General features: G+C 34.4%; 1 protein-coding gene across 1 annotated transcript; it reads right to left on the reverse strand.

Annotated features, from left to right (window-relative positions):
* Positions 1-3482: 3482 nt before the first annotated feature.
* On the reverse strand, positions 3483-21472 carry LOC149076150 (proton-coupled folate transporter-like). The gene is made up of 7 exons (XM_089243693.1): positions 21396-21472; positions 18977-19918; positions 17260-17502; positions 16404-16487; positions 13141-13297; positions 10856-10911; positions 3483-7200 (listed from the first exon to the last, which is right to left on the reverse strand). Exons 2-7 carry the CDS (start codon positions 19860-19862, stop codon positions 7133-7135), a joined length of 1494 nt encoding a protein of 497 aa, XP_089099819.1. The 5' UTR covers positions 19863-19918; positions 21396-21472; the 3' UTR covers positions 3483-7132.
* Between the last annotated feature and the right edge of the window lie 729 nt (positions 21473-22201).

The following is a 22201-nucleotide window of genomic DNA, read 5'->3' on the forward strand; positions in this document are numbered from 1 at the left end:
TCGACGGGCTGTTAACCGTATATACCGGTCATCAGTTGCTGTAGTGGCGCGTGGCCGACCTTGCCCTGGTCGACGTCTAACATTTCCTGTTTCTTGGAATCGATTCCACAGCCTTGCAACAACACTTCTGGCGACTCCAACAGCGTCCGCGACACTACGTTGTGTTTGCCCGGATTCCAGTCTGCCTATAACACGCCATGCCATGGATTCCGGTAAATCACGTTGTTGAGACATCCTCAAGTCACCTTGTCTCAAAAAAAAAAATACTGCGCAATCGAATTTCACAGTTACGGCAGTAAAACAGACGTTTCTGCAACATCCCGATTTCTGCCCTTATCTCCATTTTCTGGTTTTTGACGTCATGAACTTTGATTTGCATATGAAGTTTTCTTCTTCCGTTTCCTGCTAGGCTTTAAATTATGGATGATTCATTTTATGTTACCCATCGGTATACATCTTTGCGTAATTTTGTTAAAACCATGTGCTCCCCTAATTGTTTTGAGCAGTGTAGTTTCGTCAGTATTTAAATTTTTATGTAGAAAGCTATGAAATTCTTTTCCGTTGACGCTTATATTGGGGAACTTGACCGTACATGCACCTCGTACATATTCCTCCACGGAATTCCGAACGATTATGCAGAATGTGTATTCTGAGTACATGTGTGCCCTGACATATTTATGTTGTCAGAATTGTACTAGTTTTGTGTTCTTGCTCTGATGCTGCCATCTGTAGTTCATATTTTGAAGTAAAGATAGTAAATGTGTCTGAATTTTCGTGTCTCATGTTGCAGGTCTGCCTACTCTCTGCAGGAAAATGATCGAAGCAAAAAGAGTTTCCGTAGAAACGTCGCGGCTTTTTATGAGCCGCATGTAATTCTTTTATAACTAAAAATAATAAAAATTAAAGTCCAAATAAACAGAAAAATTAACAGAAAAACAAATTAAATTAAGTTATATTTCTTTAATTTACCTTTGAAGTTTAAAAAGATTAGCAATTTTATTATCTTCAAACTTCAAAGGTAAGTTAAACGTATACAGCACTCAATTTTATTTAGATGATGGTAGTTTTGTTTTAGTAAGTCTTGCCTTTGAAGTTTTTTTGTAGCATTTTGAAATATTACTAAATGATATCATTGAATTTTATTCTGCTGTAAAAAATTAAATTAGTTTTTCAACAAGATCAAAAAGATATACATTTAAATAAATGTCCATAAAAATTTAGTAGAATAACTTGAACTCACACGTCGGGCGAAAATATATACATATATTATTGAATAGCTCGCGGCTTTTTGAATTAGCCACAACAGATAAAACAAAAACATTTTTAGAGCTATATAAGCCGAGAAGTCACGGCACACAACTTATAGGCCAGCCGCTATGGTGGTCGAGTGGTCATAATGGCGCGCGAGGATCCGGGTTTGAACCCCACCGTCGCCATAATGGTGGTCGGCTGAAGTTGGTTTTCTATTTTTCCCAACTTCGAGGTGCGAATGCGAGCCGATCTCCCCGTTGAAAGAGTCTCGCCACAGAGAGAGAGAGAACAGGCTTACAACAGTACAATTATTCAATCATTACACTTCACTCATAGTTAGAAAAATTGATGGCAGATGGAAGCACTACACACAACAAGCATTACACAGAAACAAATTTCATGTCAGGTCCACTGCACATACACACACATTCCAACATGCACCGATTCGTTAGAAGTTCCGCAGAGGAATATGGAAGAGGCGCATGTCTTTTTCAGTAGTAGCTTACTGGCCAGAGTGTGCAATACGCCTACTGGCGCAATGCGGTCTGCTAAGGAGTTTCTATCCGGTCCGCGAAATGTTGTAGAAGGAAATATACACACCGAAAGAAATATGCCTAAGCTGAAAATATTTCCTCGAAAAAATACGGAAAATCAGGATCTCTACGTAAAAAATATGGGGCATTGCTGTCGAAAAAAAGTTGCTAAAGGTTGCTAAAGCTTGCTGTAAAGGTGCTATTTATCACTGAAAAATAGCCAATGGCGGAAAATGAAATACTGTAAATCGCAATAAATTAAAATGTAATTTACACGAAAAACGTTCAGTTTGGCGAATAAGTCAGACTCATGGGCCGAGATACCCCAAAGGTGGAGCAGACTGGTATAATGTATAGGTATGCGTGCATATATATGAACTGACATCATCTCATCGTGCCCCCCTCCACGACTTTGAAGTCTATCTCCGCTTATGGCGAGATAAATATTTATATGACTATATATATAATTACAGTCAACTTATAATTATCACTATAATAATCAAATATAATTATCAAAATTATAAAGTTATGAAAATCATCTTTGTCCTTTATTTCAATCAAGAATAACAATTCAAGTATGCTTTATTAAAAATTGACTTTATATAAAAAAAAGTCGGAACGGTCAAAATTCAGGGAATGTCCTGTAATATACAGGTCATATGATCATCTTATAATATACAGCTTTCTGATCCGTAGACTGAAAGGATTGCACCCTCTCTCTCTTGGGGAATTAATAATAAGAGGAGGCAAATTGAGGTAAAGGTTTGACAATCAAGAGCCTATTTTTCAAGTATCATTTCAGTAAATCTCGCATCCTTTACTGTGATGTTATGATTTCAGATTCTGAAATAACGACAGAAAATAACTTTTACGAAACCGATTCAAAATTTATAAAGCGGTACATACGACCAAAAATCTGGAAATGATGCTCTAGAAATCGTAGCCAAGAACCTGAAAATAACGATTCAATTTTTTTTTTTTCTTTTTTCGTTCATGTATTGCTGATCTACACTTGAATAAATAAGATGAAACCTTCGTTCTTCGTCGAAATGAATGGAAAGTTTCATTTTCTATTCAATAGACGAAGAAAGGCGGTTTCTACATGTGGGTGTTGATTCCCATCCCGTTTCCCTGCCGGAATGCCCGAAATTCACTAAAAGAAAAAGAGATGTTTATGATAGAGCTTCGAAATTCTTGCTATAGGCGTCTCCTTTGCGCATAAATTTGCATGATAATTTTCTACTACACTGCGATCCTTATTAGTTCGTTCACCGTGTGGAAAGCTCACTGAGCGTTCCTCGATGCAAACTAAAAGCATAGTAACTGTTTATGAGGTTTGTGAGTTTATTGCCACAGGCTGAGCGTGCACGAATTCGTATCACACACGAGTGATATCGAAAAACACGCAAATATATATTTTCGAATTGTGATCATCATACATTAAATGGCTGTTTTAGAAGTATAAACTTTGTGCTTGGATGAGCACAACCAAACCTGTTAATTACATGCGCATGAAGGTGGAAAAATAGTTGGTAAATAAAAAAGGAAATTTATAAACGCATAAGCCGGTAGTGCAAGTCTTTCACATAAGGACTAATAAAACAATTACGTGAACTATCATAGATAACATAAATCCTTGTTTTCAAAGTGAATTTTTTCTGAAATTTTCTTTTAATTTCATGACATAGAATATTTCTCAGCACAATATAATTTATTTCAGCTGATCCTAAACATAATACATGTAATGCATGCAAATATACATTTTCAAAATTATGTTCATCGGAGCTGATTTGACTTATAATTTAAAGCGGTAAAAAATATTGAACATATACATGTATACAAATATTATCAATTTCTTAATATACAAAACTTAAAGCGCTACAATTAAAAATATGAAATTGACTAACACATGAAGGCACTCTGAACACTGTTGCCATCATATACCTTATGCATGTACAGCACTTTAGGCTTTAAAAAAAGTGCAATACATTTACAGGGCACACAACAGTCCTTTCAGCCTGAAATAACTAGTAAATGGGGAAAGCCACAGTGATGCAACTTACATAACAGTATAGTAAAGCAGGGCTGGACACATGAAAGAGGGTCACTATGCCCTGACCAAAAAAAAAAAAGTCAAAAGAAGCATTATTTTGGATCTTTTTCTTCAGGGTAAAAATTTTTTTCTGGTGCCTAGATTTTTTTCGCGATTTGTCCAGTCCTATAGTAGCATTTTTTCCCACTTACATTTTTCTATGATGATTTTTGAAAAATGTAAGCGGGATCCACTGTAATTTGCCCCCAATCTGGAAAATATCAATTATTAAAATTTGAACCTTTTTTTAATTTGCTGAAAGAAATTTACCCTGTAACATTTGGGTGCACGCGCAGAGGTATCAGTGATTGAATTTTTTTTTATTCTTGCCCCACTTTAGAAAAAATTCTCTTCACTCCTGTTAATTATTTGTTTACTATATTTTTAGCATTTTAAAAAACAGCAAACATCAAGAATTTAAATCACGGATATCTTGGAGAATTTCTATTTAAATGTTACAGAGTAAGTTTCTTTTGGCACAGTCAAAAAGACACAACTTTGACTGAAATTTCTTAGATTTGGAGCAATACAAAATTTTCAATTTTTATATCTTCCCTTTCCAAATCATTATTTTATGAGCTACTTTCTATTGCATTTTATCAGGTGTAATCACTCTACTATTGCTTAGCTGCAGCTCTCTGCATTGGCAAGTTGTTGGCAAGTTACAGACAAAAGGACTCTCATTCACCCTGTATACATAAAAAAAAGTACAACACAACCTGTGACAATCATTTCACAGGATAAAATATCTTATCTGCATAAATAATAATAAACCATATGAAAAATTTAAAATTTCTTCTAGCCGAACATAATGCATCATAATTTCTGTCATAAATAAGCAATTGATGAAAATTGGTAAGAATTGATAATATGTTGCTGCTTCGTCATATAAAAATCTTGTTATCCTTATATTCAACTCACATAAAAATATCACTTATCAATTCCTCATTCCTCACCAATCACCAATTAACTTAATTGCATCTGTAAGTTGAATAATCTGTAAATGGTGGTAATCTCCTTTACAAAAAACGAAGAATAATCTGCATGTAGTAAATATTCCCAATTACAGAGTAGAATGATCTGCTTGTATAGTATATAAAAAGCTGTTTTTTATCAATGCGCAATGGCACAAAACAAGGGGCTCAAAAGGAAAGACACAAATAGATAAATTTACAAAGTCAATTCAAATTCAATTTACAAATGAAGCCATTACGTTTTACCTGTACCGATTTAAATTTTCATGAGAGTTAATTTGATACACTAAGCATAGCTACCTTCTAAGAAACACAATGATGAAATAGCTGCAACTACAAATAAACATGAATGTTATATCATATTAAAGAATGATGTGAATGAATAATGATCATTTATTTCGGTCTTGTTCAATTCAATCATCATCAGAGTCTTTTAAACATATTTGTCTCACTGCTCCCAATTTCAGAAAAAAAGTTTTCATTGTCCCCATTTCTAACCAAAACCATATAATTACATGGTATGTCAGCTGCTACCAACCTCTCTCTAATTCTGAGAGAAAGCAATAGATTCCAATATCACCCACTTTGAGAAATATTGATCTAAATTAATTGTTTGTTAAGAGTCTCATGCTCACCCAATTCCATTATAAACAGTTAAAATATGATTATAATGGTTATGTATGTTGTATTATAATCATGCTCTAGTAAGTACACAAAAAAGGGGAAAGTAAAATAAATAACTAAAATATGAAGTAAACACATCTATACAAGAACATGAACAAGTCCAGGGGATTTCCCATTCAAAGTTTTTATTTTTTCTAGCTGAAAAATTTATCGCAGTAAAATTTAATTATTTTTTCCACTGAATAAAGTAAAATATTTGAGATTTGAGAGCATACCACCATTTTTTTTTTTTTGTCAATTTTGTATATGCAATACGGTAGGACCCCAATCACCCGAGCCTTAATAAACAGAGTTCTGGGTTATTATAGGTACTTTTCATAAATTGATTTTGAAAACTGTGTGCAATAAAATGACTTGTAAAATGTCCTGTGTTCTGACAAACTGGTTCACAGAATACCACAATGCAGGGGTTCTCAAACTTTGTGCTACTGCGCCTGGTATGCCGACCTTTGTCAGGGGTGCTGCGGAGCAATCACCCTGACAAACATTTTTCGAAAATATTTTTTGTTAAACATCTCTGGGGAGCAGGTGGAGCTTGCAGATAAGCATTGAATAAGAAACAGGGGCGCTGTGGGTGGAAAAAGTTCGAGAACCCCTGTCCCAGCGTGTGATGAAGAACAAAATAAGGTATGTGATCTTCAAAATGTTGTAAATTAAATACACCCAAGTACAGTAGACTCTATCTAATCTGGCACATATCACACCGGGGTGTGCTGGATTGGCGAAATCGCCACATTTCTGGAAGTCAATTGAAAATCCTATTTAAATAATATAAACTTCTGTGTAAGGACATGCAGTGACAGACTTCACTCTTCTATCCCTCAAAGAAATACGGCCTAAAAATACTGGATTACTGGAGGGGTTGGACTAGTCCACAGTCGGATTATAGAGAGTCTATTTCTTTTGATATTTTCATTGCTCTATAAGGAATCGAAAACAACTTTAGTGTCATTTTTAACTCTATTTCTGCACTTACGGAAGCATTTAACTTCAGAATTTTTTAGGGATCACATTAGCTCGAGTACAATTGGACAGGGAGTACCTACTGTACTTGGTAATGTGTTAAGACCAAAATTTATCACATCTATTTTATTAAAAAATGAGTATGTTACATGCAGGCTAATGCAGTGTTAAAAATTTAAGCATTCTTGTTCAAGAAAGACAAGTGATCACATTTTGTTCCAGATATATTTTGGTGCTACTAACAGGATGTGATAATATATTACTTCAAAATATGCCTCTTTTCCACTTTACTTACCCTGTGTTATCAACAGTTTTTATATTCTTTCATCAGCTTTATCACAATTTATCTTTGAATTTTAATATATTTTTTTAAAGCAAAGATTATCATTACTGTACACGCATAAATATTTACAACGAAACAATCAAAAATATCGACAAATGCAAATCATAAAAAGAATGAAAATATGCTGTAGGAATTATAATTTTTTCCTCAGTATTCATCTCTGAATCAAAATTAAATAAATATCTACGCCTACTCAGCAGAGTCACAAGAATCAAGTTTGATTCCATTAGTAAAAGTTTCAAAGAAAATTTTCTTTAAAATAAAATAAAATCACAAAAAATATGAAAGACTTTCAGTGTGGTATGTCAAGCTCTCTGTGGATTGGCATAGTTGTACGTGTTTCCTCAGTAGATCCATCGTCTGAAAAAATGAAGGAATTGAAAAAATTATGACAAAAATACTGAAATGTGATCTGCACAGACAAAATATAATTTTTTCATGTTAATTATTATTTTTTGCAGGTTTGACAGAAGTTACAGAGTATCTAGTCTGTAAATGCTGAGCATACTAATTCTTGTAGTCACAAAAGCACAAAACAATTTTCCAAGAAACTGAACATAAACTATCACCAGTGTTTAATATTACCTGCAGAAGGTTAGCGTGAAATAAGTTCCCTACTTTAGGGAAGTCTGGAGTGTGTTTTACTGCTCCAAATGAAACAAAATGTGCACTACAGATAATTCTAAGGATGTGCTTATAACATTCATTAAATGAAAATTAGTACAAAAATCTAGATAGATGGTACTAGAGCATACATATAAATATTGAATATGCTTACACATGTAAATGTTTAATATGTAACACAAAAACTGCTTAACATGTTACTCTTCGCTTTGAACAATGCACTCTAATTGCAAAACTGTATTTTCTACAACTGCACATAGTGAGTCTTCCGAAATATCCAGAGCATGGTGCTGAATGCTGTCCTGTATAATTAGACACCATTGTTCAAACTCAAAAGGGGGGGGGGCATATTGAGCAGTTTTAATACTAGATATTTATATGTGTAAGGGACTATTCAAGTATTACGTTAGCATTGAGGGGGTGGTTTCAGATTTGCTGACTTTTGATTGGGGAGGGGGGGGGGATAAATGATGCTCACATCACCAACCACCTTTTATGAAAATATGGATTATTCTTAATAACATCTTTATTTTCCATCTTTACAACGAATATTGAAAATGAGAAAAACCTTTCCCTAGTTTGTGAACAAACACGAACTAACATTCCTATACATAAGTTCTCTAGCAAACCTCTCAACTCTCACACTTTTCTAAGACCTCTGTAGACCCCCATCCTATCTTACTTATGTGGGGAGGGCAGTGTTGGCTAAACTGTTTGTTGTCCACTCCGTGCATCTCATGCATTGTCCTTGAGTGATTTACTGGACTCTCATACATGAGCAGGTACATGCTATTCAAACGAGGGAAAAACTGATTCATCGAGGGTGTACCTGGTGATTGGTAGGGGTGAGCGGTTCTATATTCAATCTGCCCCAATATGAATGATACAATTTTTCGTGAATTGTGGATGGATATCACTTCCCCCATCTCTGAGAAAATGATCTGCTGTGACTTATGAGACAAGCAAAGAAATTACTACATTGTGAAAACAATTTTCTTGTATGATAGAAAGCTGTGACTGCAACTGGTTGGTGGAATATCACAAAAAAAAAGGAAAAGTTGCTTGCATTTATTTACTATTTCTCTGAAATATTTGATAATGCATGTTGTGGGCTCACTTTGCTCTCAGAAAAAAACTGGTAATCATTGGCTAATCAATAGAAGCACATCCGTAAGAATTCCATCAGTCAACATAGATAATTAAATAAAAAAGGATTACTGTACTCCAAATTATTCAAATGGTTTTTTTTAAGCAAAACATTTTGCCATTGATTGATTAACATCTCTGAAATTCAGAAAAATCATGATCAGGAAGAATACAGCTCTCAATGCTTGGCAGTTCACACCAACTAGCAAAAGCAATGTTTACTACTCCATTAATTAACGGTTAAACTATTAATTAAGGCACTCAAAACACAAGCTAAAAATATAGTGTGTTCAGTATAAATAATCATGTGAAAAATGATCCTGTGCATTTATAGCAAAGTTCACTGCTGCAGTGTCAGATGGTGGTGGTGGTCAGACTCACTATGTATATTATCGAAAGGCAATCCCAATCAGGGGCACACACACAAGATGGAGGGAACACAAAAAGCTTATGAGGGGGAGGGAGACACAATAATGGATTTCTTAAAATAAAAATTTTGATTTATTAGCCTTCAAATAGCATTGAAATCACACAACATAAATTGATGATAATGATGCATAAAAGTGTTTTCTTACAAAATTTTTGTTTTTTTACAAAAATATTTTTTTCATCAAAAATAATTTTTTGATCATCTGGAGGGTGGGGCACAGGATACCCTCCTCCTGGCTGACGAAATTTTGCAGATTGGGGGGGGGGGAAAGGGTCAGTGTTTCGCCGATGACGGAGGAGGCCAAAATGGCTAAACATCTGCTGACATAACACTTGAATGGTCCCTAAGTATATGCAATATTTACATGTGTGCTCCAGTACCACCTATTAATGAATTTTTATATCATTTTTTTTTAATTTAATAAATCACAAGCATATCATTTGAATTATCTGTAGCACAAATTGTCTCATTTGGAGTAGTAGAATTAACTCCAGAACTCTTTGAAGTGTGGGGGAACCTATTTCATGTTAACATGGTATATTGTGATTTAATCAAGTTTTAATTCTGCACATATGTAATATAATTTTAAAAAATGAACGCTCAAATTAATGCTCATGAGACTGAAAAAAATTATTATTATGAATGGTTCATTCAAAATACTGTCAACTGTGCATCTCTATCCGAGAAGCAAGTACAATTGTCTATTGACACGAAGGATGAATTTGAATAAATTAATATTTAATCCACAAGATACATCCTATAAAAATTCTCTGGCACATTCAGCAGAAAGCATTGCTTCAACTACTCCTTATACAGGCAGAGAGAAAAAACATAACACAGAGGGAGAGGGGTTCCGTTAATGACATCACAATCGTCTGGGTCAAATCTGACACCACAAAATATATGATAAAAACATTTTCCCATGCACATAACATTCACACACAAATTTGTGACATTTATAGTTTTAAAGGAGTTAGTTATAGATTGAATATTTTAAAACTATGGAAAGTATATTGGGAACAGCGAGTAATATAATTATTTTGGTGATTATTGATATAGAGGTCATTGTTATACAATGGAACTTTGGTTTACAAGTATAATTTGCTGCATAAACATGCTCATAATCCAAAACACTCAAATATTGAATCAACCATTCTCATAAGAAATAAAGAAAACTTAAATGATTCATTCCACAAGTCACCCCGTCATGCTAACCATGATTCATTTCAAAGAGTGCAAATTAATTTATTTTATATTATTTTAAGTTTTGTATTGAACACAAAGATTTTTCAGAATAATACAAAAAAGCTGAGGTTTTGTTTTGAAATTTCTGCATCCATTAATACACAAGAGAGTCAGAAAGTCTTTCATGGGCTAAGAATGTCATGTCGTGAACAGCTGGCACTCCACTCACCAGTGACATTTTAACAAATAGAACCACACGGCCCGGGAAGTGTCTCCAAGTCAAACAAGGGTCCTGAAGTATTGAAGGTTTTCATTAATATGCATATGAATATAATATTTTTTCCTTAATTTTGCCCTCCATTAAAAAAATAAAGGCAGTCTCAAAGAATTGGTTTTCTGTGGCTCCCAACTTTGAGGTACAAATGGGAAACTTCTTGTTAAAAAATATTGCCACAAAGAGCAACAGTCCTACAACAATACGAATAAAAACTATCAGTTTTTAGCATGGCAAAGTGATGGAAATGTTTACTGCTAGCCTGTGACATACTAGCACAATATATTATGATAAATAAAATAATCAAAATACAAGAACAAAAATGATTTTGAATGAATTAAGCAATTAATGCTTACCTTTTTCAATCACATTATATGATGTGATTATATCAATCGGTGTCAGGTATAAATATCTAAAAAAATGAAGTGCATTACAATAAATAATTTAAAAAAAGAACATTCAGAAAGTATCCATGAAATACGTAAATGACAAGCTGCATAGGTGGATGCAACTCAGTGTGAAATGTGTTAAAATTAATTAAGAAACTTAACATGAATGCTGCATCAAATATCTGTGAACAAGAAAAACTAACTTCAATGTAATAATTACTTTTCCATGTTCTATAAACACTATTTCTTTGAAAATGCTTTCTAAATTCTCAGAACTAATTCTGAATACAGTGATACCTCGGCTAACAAGAATGATTTATTCCAGAATCCAATTTGTTATCCGAAACACAATAGGTTTCTATAGAAAATTGCTTAATCCTTCATCTACCAAATTAGTAAAAAATGAAATAATTATCATATAAATTTTTGGTAGATCATTTTAGTTCCAATTAAGGCCTAAAAACAAATATATATATATATATATATATAAAATTGTTTAATGCATAAGGATTTAATTAACCTGGTACTTTGAAGTTTCATCAGCATTATATACACTTACAAGAAAAATAAAAAATGCTAATTCAAATATGTTAAATAACACAATAATGAATATTTAATTATTTTACCACTGAAAAAACCATACGTTGCTAATTAACACTTTATAAGAGGGGTGAGCAGCTTGCCGCTGTGGTGGCCGAGTGGTCATAGTGACGGATTCGCATCGTGAGGAGTTCGAACCCCACCGGCGCCACAGCGGTGGTCGGTTGAAGTTGGTTTTCTGTGGTTCCCAACTTCAAGGAGCAAATGTGAGCCAATCTCCCCATTAAAAAGTCTCGCCACAGAGAGCAACACGCCTACAGCATTACAAATATTCAATCATTACACTTCACTCACAATCGGAAGTATAGATGGCAGCACTGAAATATCAGACATAACACCAGCTACACACTCAGATTGTTAGGTGCACTCACTTTGTTCCAGACTCTGACACGAAAGCTGGGCTGGAAGAGATCTCGGCATTGGGATAAGTCCAGTGGCGGAGCCCATGGCGTTCATTCATTCATTCACCTGGTCAACCATTCCAGTGCACACAAGCATGCCTTAATATGCACAGTGGACATTTTGAGCAATAATTCCATGTAAACAATGCATATGAATGCCACAAAGTGTCTTATGTCTTCAATGAATTAAAGCTCCTTTTTTTATGAATGGATGTGGTATCATAAGCTTTGATTCACATCAGACTCAAAGTATGTCTCAGAGATATGGTTCATCAGACATTTTGCATTTTCACTTATAGCAAGAATTATTTTTCTGCAATGTTTAAAGCAGTGGTTTCAAACCAGATATGCATAGTATGGAAAAGAAATCTTGGGGGTTGGGTGCAAGAGAAATTTTAAGGGTGCGAGAGCTACTACTACTAAACTGTAAATATGCACCCCATAAACATTCCTCAGGGAATTTCTAATGAATCAGTGAATGCAGGAATGTTGTGTGTATCTGAATGAATGAACGCCAGAGCTTTGTCACTGGACTTATCCCGTTGCAGAGATTTCTTCCAACCCAGCTTCGTGGCAGAGTCTGGAACACTTTATTTTGTGTCAAAAAAAAAAACATACAAAATGTTTACAACATATTTTCCCTGGACAATTGGGTAGTGTTGTGATTAACAAATTTTGTGGTGATTACAGACGAAATGTGTTGGGAAAAAGTTTCGGGGTTTCGTTAAGATGGATGAATGTATACATATTAGGATGGGGATATGTTTTAATAGCAATTGAGGGGGCTCCCATGCCATTTCATCTGTTACCTTACACTTGCCATATTATATACACAGGATACATAAAAAAATGTTGTTGTGTATCTGCATGGTCCATACTTATTTATGATGTCAAAGTTATGCATGGTTTGTATTTCAAAAGTACTGCTATAAGTTTTCCATATTGGAAGTGAAAGTGGCGTATGCCTGAATTTTTATGCTTATGTAAGTATCGTGTTGAAGATGTGTCTGCTGGCTGTGGAGAGACATTTTCAAATGTGAGACAGACTTCCATTCTGAGGGCGAGAGCTGGAAAATGCTCTGTCATACAATCCTTAATAAGGTGAGAGAATGTAAATCTAAGTTTGCTAGAGATAAAAGATTAAAAAATATTTGTTTAACTACTGAACTGAGGTGTGTTAGCATTACAAAATTTAATGTAAACAATTAACAAACATAATAAAATTTATGATAGTAAAAAAGCAGGACTTACAAAAATATGATCAGAGCAATCACTTGCAATAAGGCAAGTATTTCATAACATAGTCCATGGAAAAATGGTAAAGAAACATGAAAAATTGAAGGCAAGATGAATGCGGCCAGGAAATAACAGATGTTTTGAATGATGGTGGAAAAAGCAAATATTCTTCCTGTGAAACAGACAGAAAAATGTGCCTTCAATTTGCAGTTATAAACAGTAAAAAAAGAGAGAAAAGGAATTAAAACACACACGATACAAAAACATTTGGTAGTGGAAAATAATTTAAGCAGGAGCATGGCCTGGAAAATATAAAATGTAGTTATTCTAAAGAGAGAGAGAAAAATACTAGACTTAAATAAGCTCCTTAGTATTCTTAAATTTAGAGATCCAAAATGGCAGAACATTTCCAAATTCATAAGAAACAATAATTCACAATTCATCTAACAAGATGGTCAGTATGGAAATTGAAATGAGAGATTTTAAAATTTCAAGTATCATTAATATTACTTATCATGGAGATTTCCATTCGATAGTAGTAAATTCTATCCCCTTTAAAACTCGACTAAGCTTTCATTTTTGAACATTTTCAAAATGTTTTTGCATTCTTGATACTTAAAAAATGCATTAAAAACACAGCAATTTTTTTCAATTTTTTTCTTTTTTGTGTGTAGAAATAAGTCACTAAATTAAATTTTTTTCAGCCAAGATAATGCAGGGTACATTCATCTTCACATATATTTTATTGCTAAATTTTATGTAATAAATAAAACCTCACCCGGAAGCACTTTCTTCTGGAAGCTAGGGATGGAACAAATAGTGATTTAACCGAATACCGAATATTTGGCTAATGTCTTGGCCAAAACCAAATATTTGGCAGCCAAATATCAATTTTCTTAAAATTCATCAAAATTATAAATAAAATTGCCATTTTTAATTAAAAATAAAATTATTGGTGATTTTTAATAATTGATATTGAAGTAATTATTTTAATTGATTTTATTATAATATTTTATTTAAATAAATATTAAAAAAACTGGTAACCAAAAGATTTTTGATGCCACGATACTGACAATCGAATTTAATAATGATATATTATATTTTAATATTAGTGATACCTCAGTAACAAAGATGATTTGTTCCGGAATCACTGCATTAGCCGAACGTGATTTCACATAAGTTTCTATGAAAAATCATTTGTCTCATTCCAGCTTCTGCCAAAAATTTAATGATATAAGTTTTTTAAAACAATGAGGGATACTATAAAAAAAAACTGATTGAAGGCTAAAATGAACAGCTTAAAAATTGTATAAATGAGAATAAAGAGGAAGATAAGAGATGTTGATCTTTTCATTTTCTAGCATGAAACACAACCAGCACCAGCTTTACTCTACTAAAGCTCGTGTTGACACAACCCAATCGAGTTCATGTGTCCCCATCCATTTGTGATATGGTCAGATTATTTGCAAGTCTGACACATGATGGAAAAGATAATCTATTAGACTGTTCAGCTTGAGTCTTGAACTGAAAGAAAGCATGCTCTGAAAACATAGGCTACCTTTTTTCTTATAATGCATTTTCTATTTTGGCTGAACCTTTCATTTCATATGAAATGGTTCAAAGAATTTCAGAAAGAGAAGCTTGGGTAAATCTGAAAAAAAAAATAATTCTGAGGTGGACACGAATTAAGCGGGCCCTAGTGACAGTGATTCTGATGATGATTGGTGTGAAAATTGAGCTCACAAAGCAAATATTTTATGTCAGTGCGTGCATACATATTATCAAAAATGTTCGTTAGCTGCATCTGTATTCATTAGCCAAAGCAGAAAAATCACGAAACATCTTCATTAGAATGAAAATTCTTAAGCCAAAGCATTCGTTAGCCAAGGTATCACTGTGCTTAAAGAATCAATTTTTTTCCCAACACGTTAGAATTTTACAGCTAATAACAAAAATTTCAACCATTATTTACTATCAAGTATTAATTCATCATACAATGTATGACTTATTTTTCCTCTCTAGATGTCCCTTTCAGTAGCTCAATGCGTTTCTTGTCTAAGTACATCCTTCAGTTAGTTGAATTTGTGTAATTCATGCTCACTTCCACCTTATTGCAGTAGGAGATTCTATTTTCAGTTTGATGTTTTACTTCTTCTAGAAACTCACCCTGACATAACCCCTTGCACAGAAAGGGATAGGTATTTACCACACAATAAAATATAATCAGTAAATTGTTAATTAATGTGAAAAATTCCAATTAATATAATTTTTAAAATTAGTTTGTTATGCTAAGATTTACACCACTATTCAGTCGAATACCTAAGCACTCTATATATTACACAAATATTTGTCTCATCTCTACTGGAAGCCATAAAAAAAACCTTTTTTTTAAAGAACTTTTATTTATCTCTTATCTTAATAATACATAATACTTTTACTCTTTTTTTCATATTTTTTATTGTGTTTTTATTTATTTATCATAAATTGTAACAGAAATTTATTGTAACACACACATTTCAACATATACAAACACTTATTATAACAACCAGTATGAGACTAGAGTACACTTGGCTGTCTTGTTTTTGTTATGTGAATGTTGTTTTATTTTTGTAATAAACTGCCAGTTATCATTTTTATTATTAAAGTTCAACTTCAAATGCTGCCCTATGATGAAAGCCCCCAAAGTTTGTATAGTCACCATATTTTTAACTCAAAACGTCCACGATCATTCAAGTCAGGGCTGAGGAAAAATTTCTTTTTAACAAAATAAAAAATTTTACAGAGAGGAAAAGCAACCCACACATTTGTGGCACCAGGGTCTGAATGGGCTACGTGAAATGTAATAATTAAAACAGGTGCTTAAATCTGTCGCAATAACATTTTACAAATTTGTTTCACCAAATAAATATGAATTGTGAAAAATAATTTTTTTATACAAGATCTTATCCATAATATTTCAAACTCAGTAATTCAATTGGCCAATGCACATTAAGATTAATTTTCAGATCTGATATAGAAATGCATATTATGCTATTAGTCAGTAAAAAGAAAAAAAAACCGTTTCAGTTACTAAATTTGTAATTTAATAGAAATAAATGTTGACGATCTTGATTCAAAAACTCAAAAACTTCATAAAAGGTACAGACAACTGGATGAATTTCGGTAGGAAAATTCAACTGGACTTTTGCAGACGAATGATCAAGCTGTCTGTATCTTATGTCTAATAGTGGGAAAAGTGACATCATCTCAAAACTTTCAGTCTGATAACAAATATGTACCTTTCTCATCCTCATCAACCAGTTTTGACAGAACTGACTTCACAGCTGGTATTGGAAATTCTGAGAAAATATAAAGAGCTCCACCTAAAAACATAAAACCATGAAAAATTCAATAAATTTGTAATAATAAAGACAGTTAAAAACATACCAAAAATATATGATAATTACAGTGAAAACATAGTAACTCAACACATGGACAACTTGACTATCCTGGCAACTCGACATTTATTATTCACATGGGATTGGCACAATACTAAATTCAATGGGGGGACCTCTACTTAACACATGATGACATTTTCCTGCAAAGCCTACTACGATTTATACTATGTTATCACAACTCATTTTCAGATATCGCTCATATAACGATCAAAAAATGAATTTGGATTTTTTTTTACTTTTCCCCCCATTTAATTTATGATTCTTCTGGTTACCTAATGCCAGGAGAAAGACATTTTTACATGTTTTGCAAAACTGATCAAAAACTAAGCATATGGAAAACGCGTTTTTCAGAAATAATATGTTTTCGAACTAAACCACGAGGTAAAAAATTTAAAATAATTTTCAATTATATACTTCTCACAAAAAAAGAATAAGGACATTTAATAAAGACACTCGCTTCTTTTTCAAAAGACCGTGACAATGGCTCTCTCTCCCCCCCCCCCCCCCACTAAATGACAGGCCTGAATGAAGTGATTTACCCGGTTTCTTGGAGTTTGTTATAACAGGATTTGACTGTAATGAACATGCAGACCTCTCATCTCTGCATTGTGAAAGTTTTTGAAAGGCATAAATAATAACAGTTCTTAGATACATAATGAATGCAACACATAACTTAGTATGCATCAATATGACTTACTGCAGTATATCATAGCTTTCGAACTGCTGAGTCCAAATAATGCAACACCAGCTATCCTAGAAAGTACTCCAATAATGGCAATGATAAGATCAGGCATGTGAAAGACATGAAAGCAGATGGGTATCCCAACAATAAGTGCTATCCCTTCAATGGCGAACTGGAAGGCATTGTAGTTGCTGTATTCTGTGATGTCCCATTTCAGAGGATCCAGGTGCACGAACAAATAATTCACTGTAAATTGTACTGAAAGTAAAGATACAGATCGTAAGTTAACATTGAAGATATTCCCAGATACTTCAGAAGATATTTTCTTTTATATTACACATCACAAATCTTTTACATTACACTTGCAGTAGCACTTCATTTCCCGCCATTGGCAATTTTAGCAATGATTAGTAACTTTGTTCACTTTATTTTGCATCATATTTTCCATCAATTGACAATTTCCGGATATTGAAATCCTAATTCCACATAGTTTTCCCAGAAAATGTGGTCAGCCTGGATTTCAAGAACTGAAGGAGTAATTTCTTTAGGGATTTTTCATTCAAACAGAGCACAATTGAGGTTTTTTTGGAATTTTTTTTATAAAGATATGAAAAATCAGAAGAATCTGGTTTCAGACTGGAAGATGTTAACGAGACAAAAAATTCAGAAGACTTCTAGGAATGTCAGCAGCATTAATACTTATACAAGAGCACCTCGCCCCAAATGTTAGTCCTGTGATTGGTCTGAATAAGCACTGTTTTTTTTTTTGGTTTTTTTTCTTCTGACTGTATAAGTAGATGTATATTTACAGGAAGCAGGCTATATTCCTGGGCATCAAGTCCGGAGAAGTGGTAAATGTGAATAATGAGTGGCAAAGAAAATTACAGTAAAATGGGAAAAGGCCAGCAAAAACCACACACCTGACACTGCCCAAAGAGGGGAGGTGGGACTAAGTCAGTGAGCGAACAAATGCATGATAGAGCGTGTGCAAGCATATGATCATGAGAGTCACCTAGAGGAAGGGACAGCATTGGTGAGTGACCAAAAGAATGTGCAGGAATGGAAATGACAGGCGTGGCATAGAGAGCAGGGACCAGGTCAGTGAGTGACCAAAAGAATGACCTAGAAATGAGTATGTACAAGCATGTGAATGACAAAAGTGATCAAGAGAAAGAAAGAAGGACAAGGTCAGTGAGTGACAGAAAGTGTATGCAAGCATATGAGTGGCAAAACACTGTGGAAGAATAGGAATGGCAAGAGTGACCTAGAGATCAGAATCGGGTCAGTGAGTGACTTAAGAGAGTGTGTAAATATATGAGTAACCAAAACAATACCTATATGACCTAAAGAAAGGTGCATGTGTGGTGTAGAAGTAGTAGGTAGGGCCTCCAAAGAATGGCTCGGGGATCCATGATGTTCTTATGTCAGCCACTTCGTTGGGCAATTTGCCTGTTGTGGCTTTGTATTTGTATAAGGTCAGTGAATGACTAGAAAGTTACCAAAACATTTTGCAAACATGGGAGTGAACACAAGCATGTGAATGACGATAAGAGTGACCAAGAAAGCACCACAATAGGTCGAAGAGCGATCAAAAGGGTGGCCTAGTGAATGCGCAAGTATGCGAGCGCAAAAGACAGAGGCACATTTAAAGGGAGGTACCAGAGGGTCACAATGTCACGATAAATATTCTGTACAGTTCCCAACAGAGAGAGAAATAAGGGGAAAAAATTACCAGCATGTCCGAAGTACATAATGGCCAGAGCTAGAAGCAGCAACAATATCCGTTGTCTCTTGCTACATGACCTCTGCTTGAAAACTGTTCTAAACGAGTCTCTGATGTGTGACAGGCTGAAGAGATCACCAAATGACACAGGCCTGCTCTCATTCAACAAAAATTCATCATCGTCGTCATCAGCAGGAACAGGTTTGTAAGGGATATGAATTATGACATAAATCGTAATAGCTAAAGCCAGTATTATTTCAACGGAAAAAACTTTGGCATAGTCATTGAAGGAGCTTACAATATCTGTGTTGCTCAGGAGCGCTCCAGCTAGGTAAATCCCAAACGTACCACCAATGAAAATCATGGCTTCAAGAATCACAATCCTTTTTGTTCTTTCTTCTTTCGTAACTATGTCAGAGAGATGTCCGAATGTTCCAGCTATCACACCGACTGTCCCAAACGATATGCCGGAAATGACGGAACTGATCAAATAATAGGCTATATTGATCTCTATGAACATAGAGAGAGTCAAATTGATACCGGCGGCTATCAGTGTCCCTATCGGAGGTATCAACATTGGAATTTTTCGGCTGAAGCGATCGCTCCATGAAGCGACATAAAAACCACTGATGAGAGTAAAGAATGTCATGCAACCACTGTAATATTTGTTCCACGTACTGGTGATAGCAACCACTGTTTTGTTATTGGACAATTCTGATTTGTGTGCACAAACGCTCATGTTAATCGGGTGATACTCCATAATACATACTTTCGTAGTAAACAAGCTCTGCAAAGCGGTGGACTCCAAGAAAATAATGAACATGTATACAAAGAGAACGGGTTCTACAGAAATCTGTTTCAAAAAATTAACAATCTTCTTTAAAGCTTCAGCCATGATTAGGATCTAGATCAAACGGGAAGCTTTTTGTATTAGTGTCGAAGAAGATTCACCTGCAAATATCAGAAGGAAAAAAAAATTAGAGTACATATGTGATACACATTTGATGTCTTGTAATCAAATCAACAATGGATTAATTTGATTCTCCAATCAAATCAAATTAATTAATTAATCAATGAGAATAAGACGGCACTAAAATCTCACATCCCGAAAATTCATCGCCAACATGCAGGGCCAGAAAATTCACACACAACTCATCACCACATAATTTATCAACAAACATACATAGTGAATGAGCAGGGGAGTAAATAAGTGACTGATTGTCAAGTGAGTCTGAGAGTTAGCGAGTGAGCAAATAAATGGGTGTGTGGGTGAGCAATTGAGCAATGAACGGGTTAGCAAATGAGTGAACTAGTGAGCAAGCAGGTAAGTGAATGAGTGAGTAGGTGAGGTAATGATTGAGTCACTTGCTAACTCATCCAATTGCTTACTCACGTGGTCATTCAAGTGACTATTACTCACCCACTGGCTCGTTCAGTATGCTCACCCGCTCCATCGTCCACTCACATGGTTACTCATTTATGAACTCACAGTCACTCACTTGCTTATTTACTAGCTCATTCCCTAACACATTTGGTAACTCCCTTCCTCACAAAATTGCTCACTTCCTAAATGACTCATTCACTAGTTCTGAACTGTTGTCAGAAAATTTTCTCAGCTGTATTTTCTTTGCCCTAGCGGGAATTTTCCTACATTGAATGTTGTCGAGAATTTCACACAAAAATACAGTCAACACCACTTATTAGAATCATGAATAATGTTATCATTTTGTCATGAATAATGTTATCATTTTTATCACTTTTGCAAAGAATGGAGCAGACCAGTATCATAACATAAAAAAAAAACAATTTTCTTATAGTTATCGGGGCTTCTGTTAATGGTATCAATTTTCCTTCCATCTAAATTTTAATAGAATCTTTTTTTTAGTTCATTCAGAAACTAAGGTTTATTGAAACTTTTTTCCCCTGTAAGTTATCGTTATCAGGCTGCAAGACTATGAAGGTGGGTAGAAAGTGTTCTCCTTCCTTCCCTCCTTCTTTGTTGACAAACATTTCCAAATTTCGTAATTGGTCTTTAGTATTTGCTGCGAGCCTCTGTGGTGGTCAATGGATCATAGTGATGGAATCGCATCCCAAGGGCCCGTGTTCAAACCCCATCGTCATCGTCATCACAGTGGTGGTATACATTACAGTTCCATTACAACACCTCACAATGGCGGAATAACAGAAATGCTGGGGGGGGGGGTGAAGTAGAGTTTTCGAATAGCATTTTAAAAAATGCTGTGGATACATACACGAAGCCGGATGTTTATTTGATGTACGGCAGGAAAGAAAGTAACATCACTCCTTCGTGGGGAAAGGATCACGATGGGCTTGCTGCCCATCGTGATTTAAAAAGTATTAGTGGTCTAACATTTATCAAATATTCATATTTGACTCAAACATAAACAAGATAAAATTAAATAATTACCGGTTATAGTAATCAAGATCACTGTGTCTATGCCTCTTTTCTCACATGTCTCCCCAAACAAAAACAAAAATCTTCGCTGTTTTTAGCCTTTAGAAAGTATAGCTGTGATGACAGAATTCACCATATTAGGCTTTTCGAATTGACGTCATAATCATTATCAGCGTCACTCTGAGGGACAAACACTGGATGATCCTATTGATGACCATACGTCCCGTATTTCAGGATAGTCCTGGACAGTCCCGGTATTTTCTGTTTTTTTATCGTCCCGACTTTTTGGCAAAGGTGTCCCGGTTTTTCCCGTATTTTACACGAAGCCTAGTTGAATATTTATTAATGTTTATTGAAGTCAAAGATTGACATTATTTTGCAACTGAATTTTTGATTTTCGAAATATTGAGTTCGCTTAGAGATACGTAACCCAGAAAATTAAATGTAAAATAATGAGCCAGACCTACTTTTGGTGTGGATATTCATGCAACAACATTGATTTCAACTTTTGATTTATATCTTCTCACGCACTAAAAATAGAATTAATATCTCTGTGTTGTCTTATAATATCCAATTGCATCAAATCAATTCATATGGTTTAGGACTTTTTGAAATTAATTATGGGCCTATATAAATTACATTGAAGAAATTCCGCTAGAGGACACTAATCATTCAAGTCAAGTCAAGCAGAAATTCCGCAGCTTTAATCAAGCATTTTTGAAGCAAAAACCCGCAGATCGATAACTTGAAGTTAAAGAAAAATTTCGAAATATTTAGCTCGCATTAAAAAGGGAAAAAAAAAGATTCATTTCAATGTT

The sequence above is a fragment of the Pholcus phalangioides genome, unplaced genomic scaffold (genome assembly GCF_987345545.1).
Source record: "Pholcus phalangioides strain wild (caught in Gottingen) unplaced genomic scaffold, Ppha-v1.0 ptg000015l_1, whole genome shotgun sequence".
Classification (NCBI taxonomy): Eukaryota; Metazoa; Arthropoda; class Arachnida; order Araneae; family Pholcidae; genus Pholcus; species Pholcus phalangioides.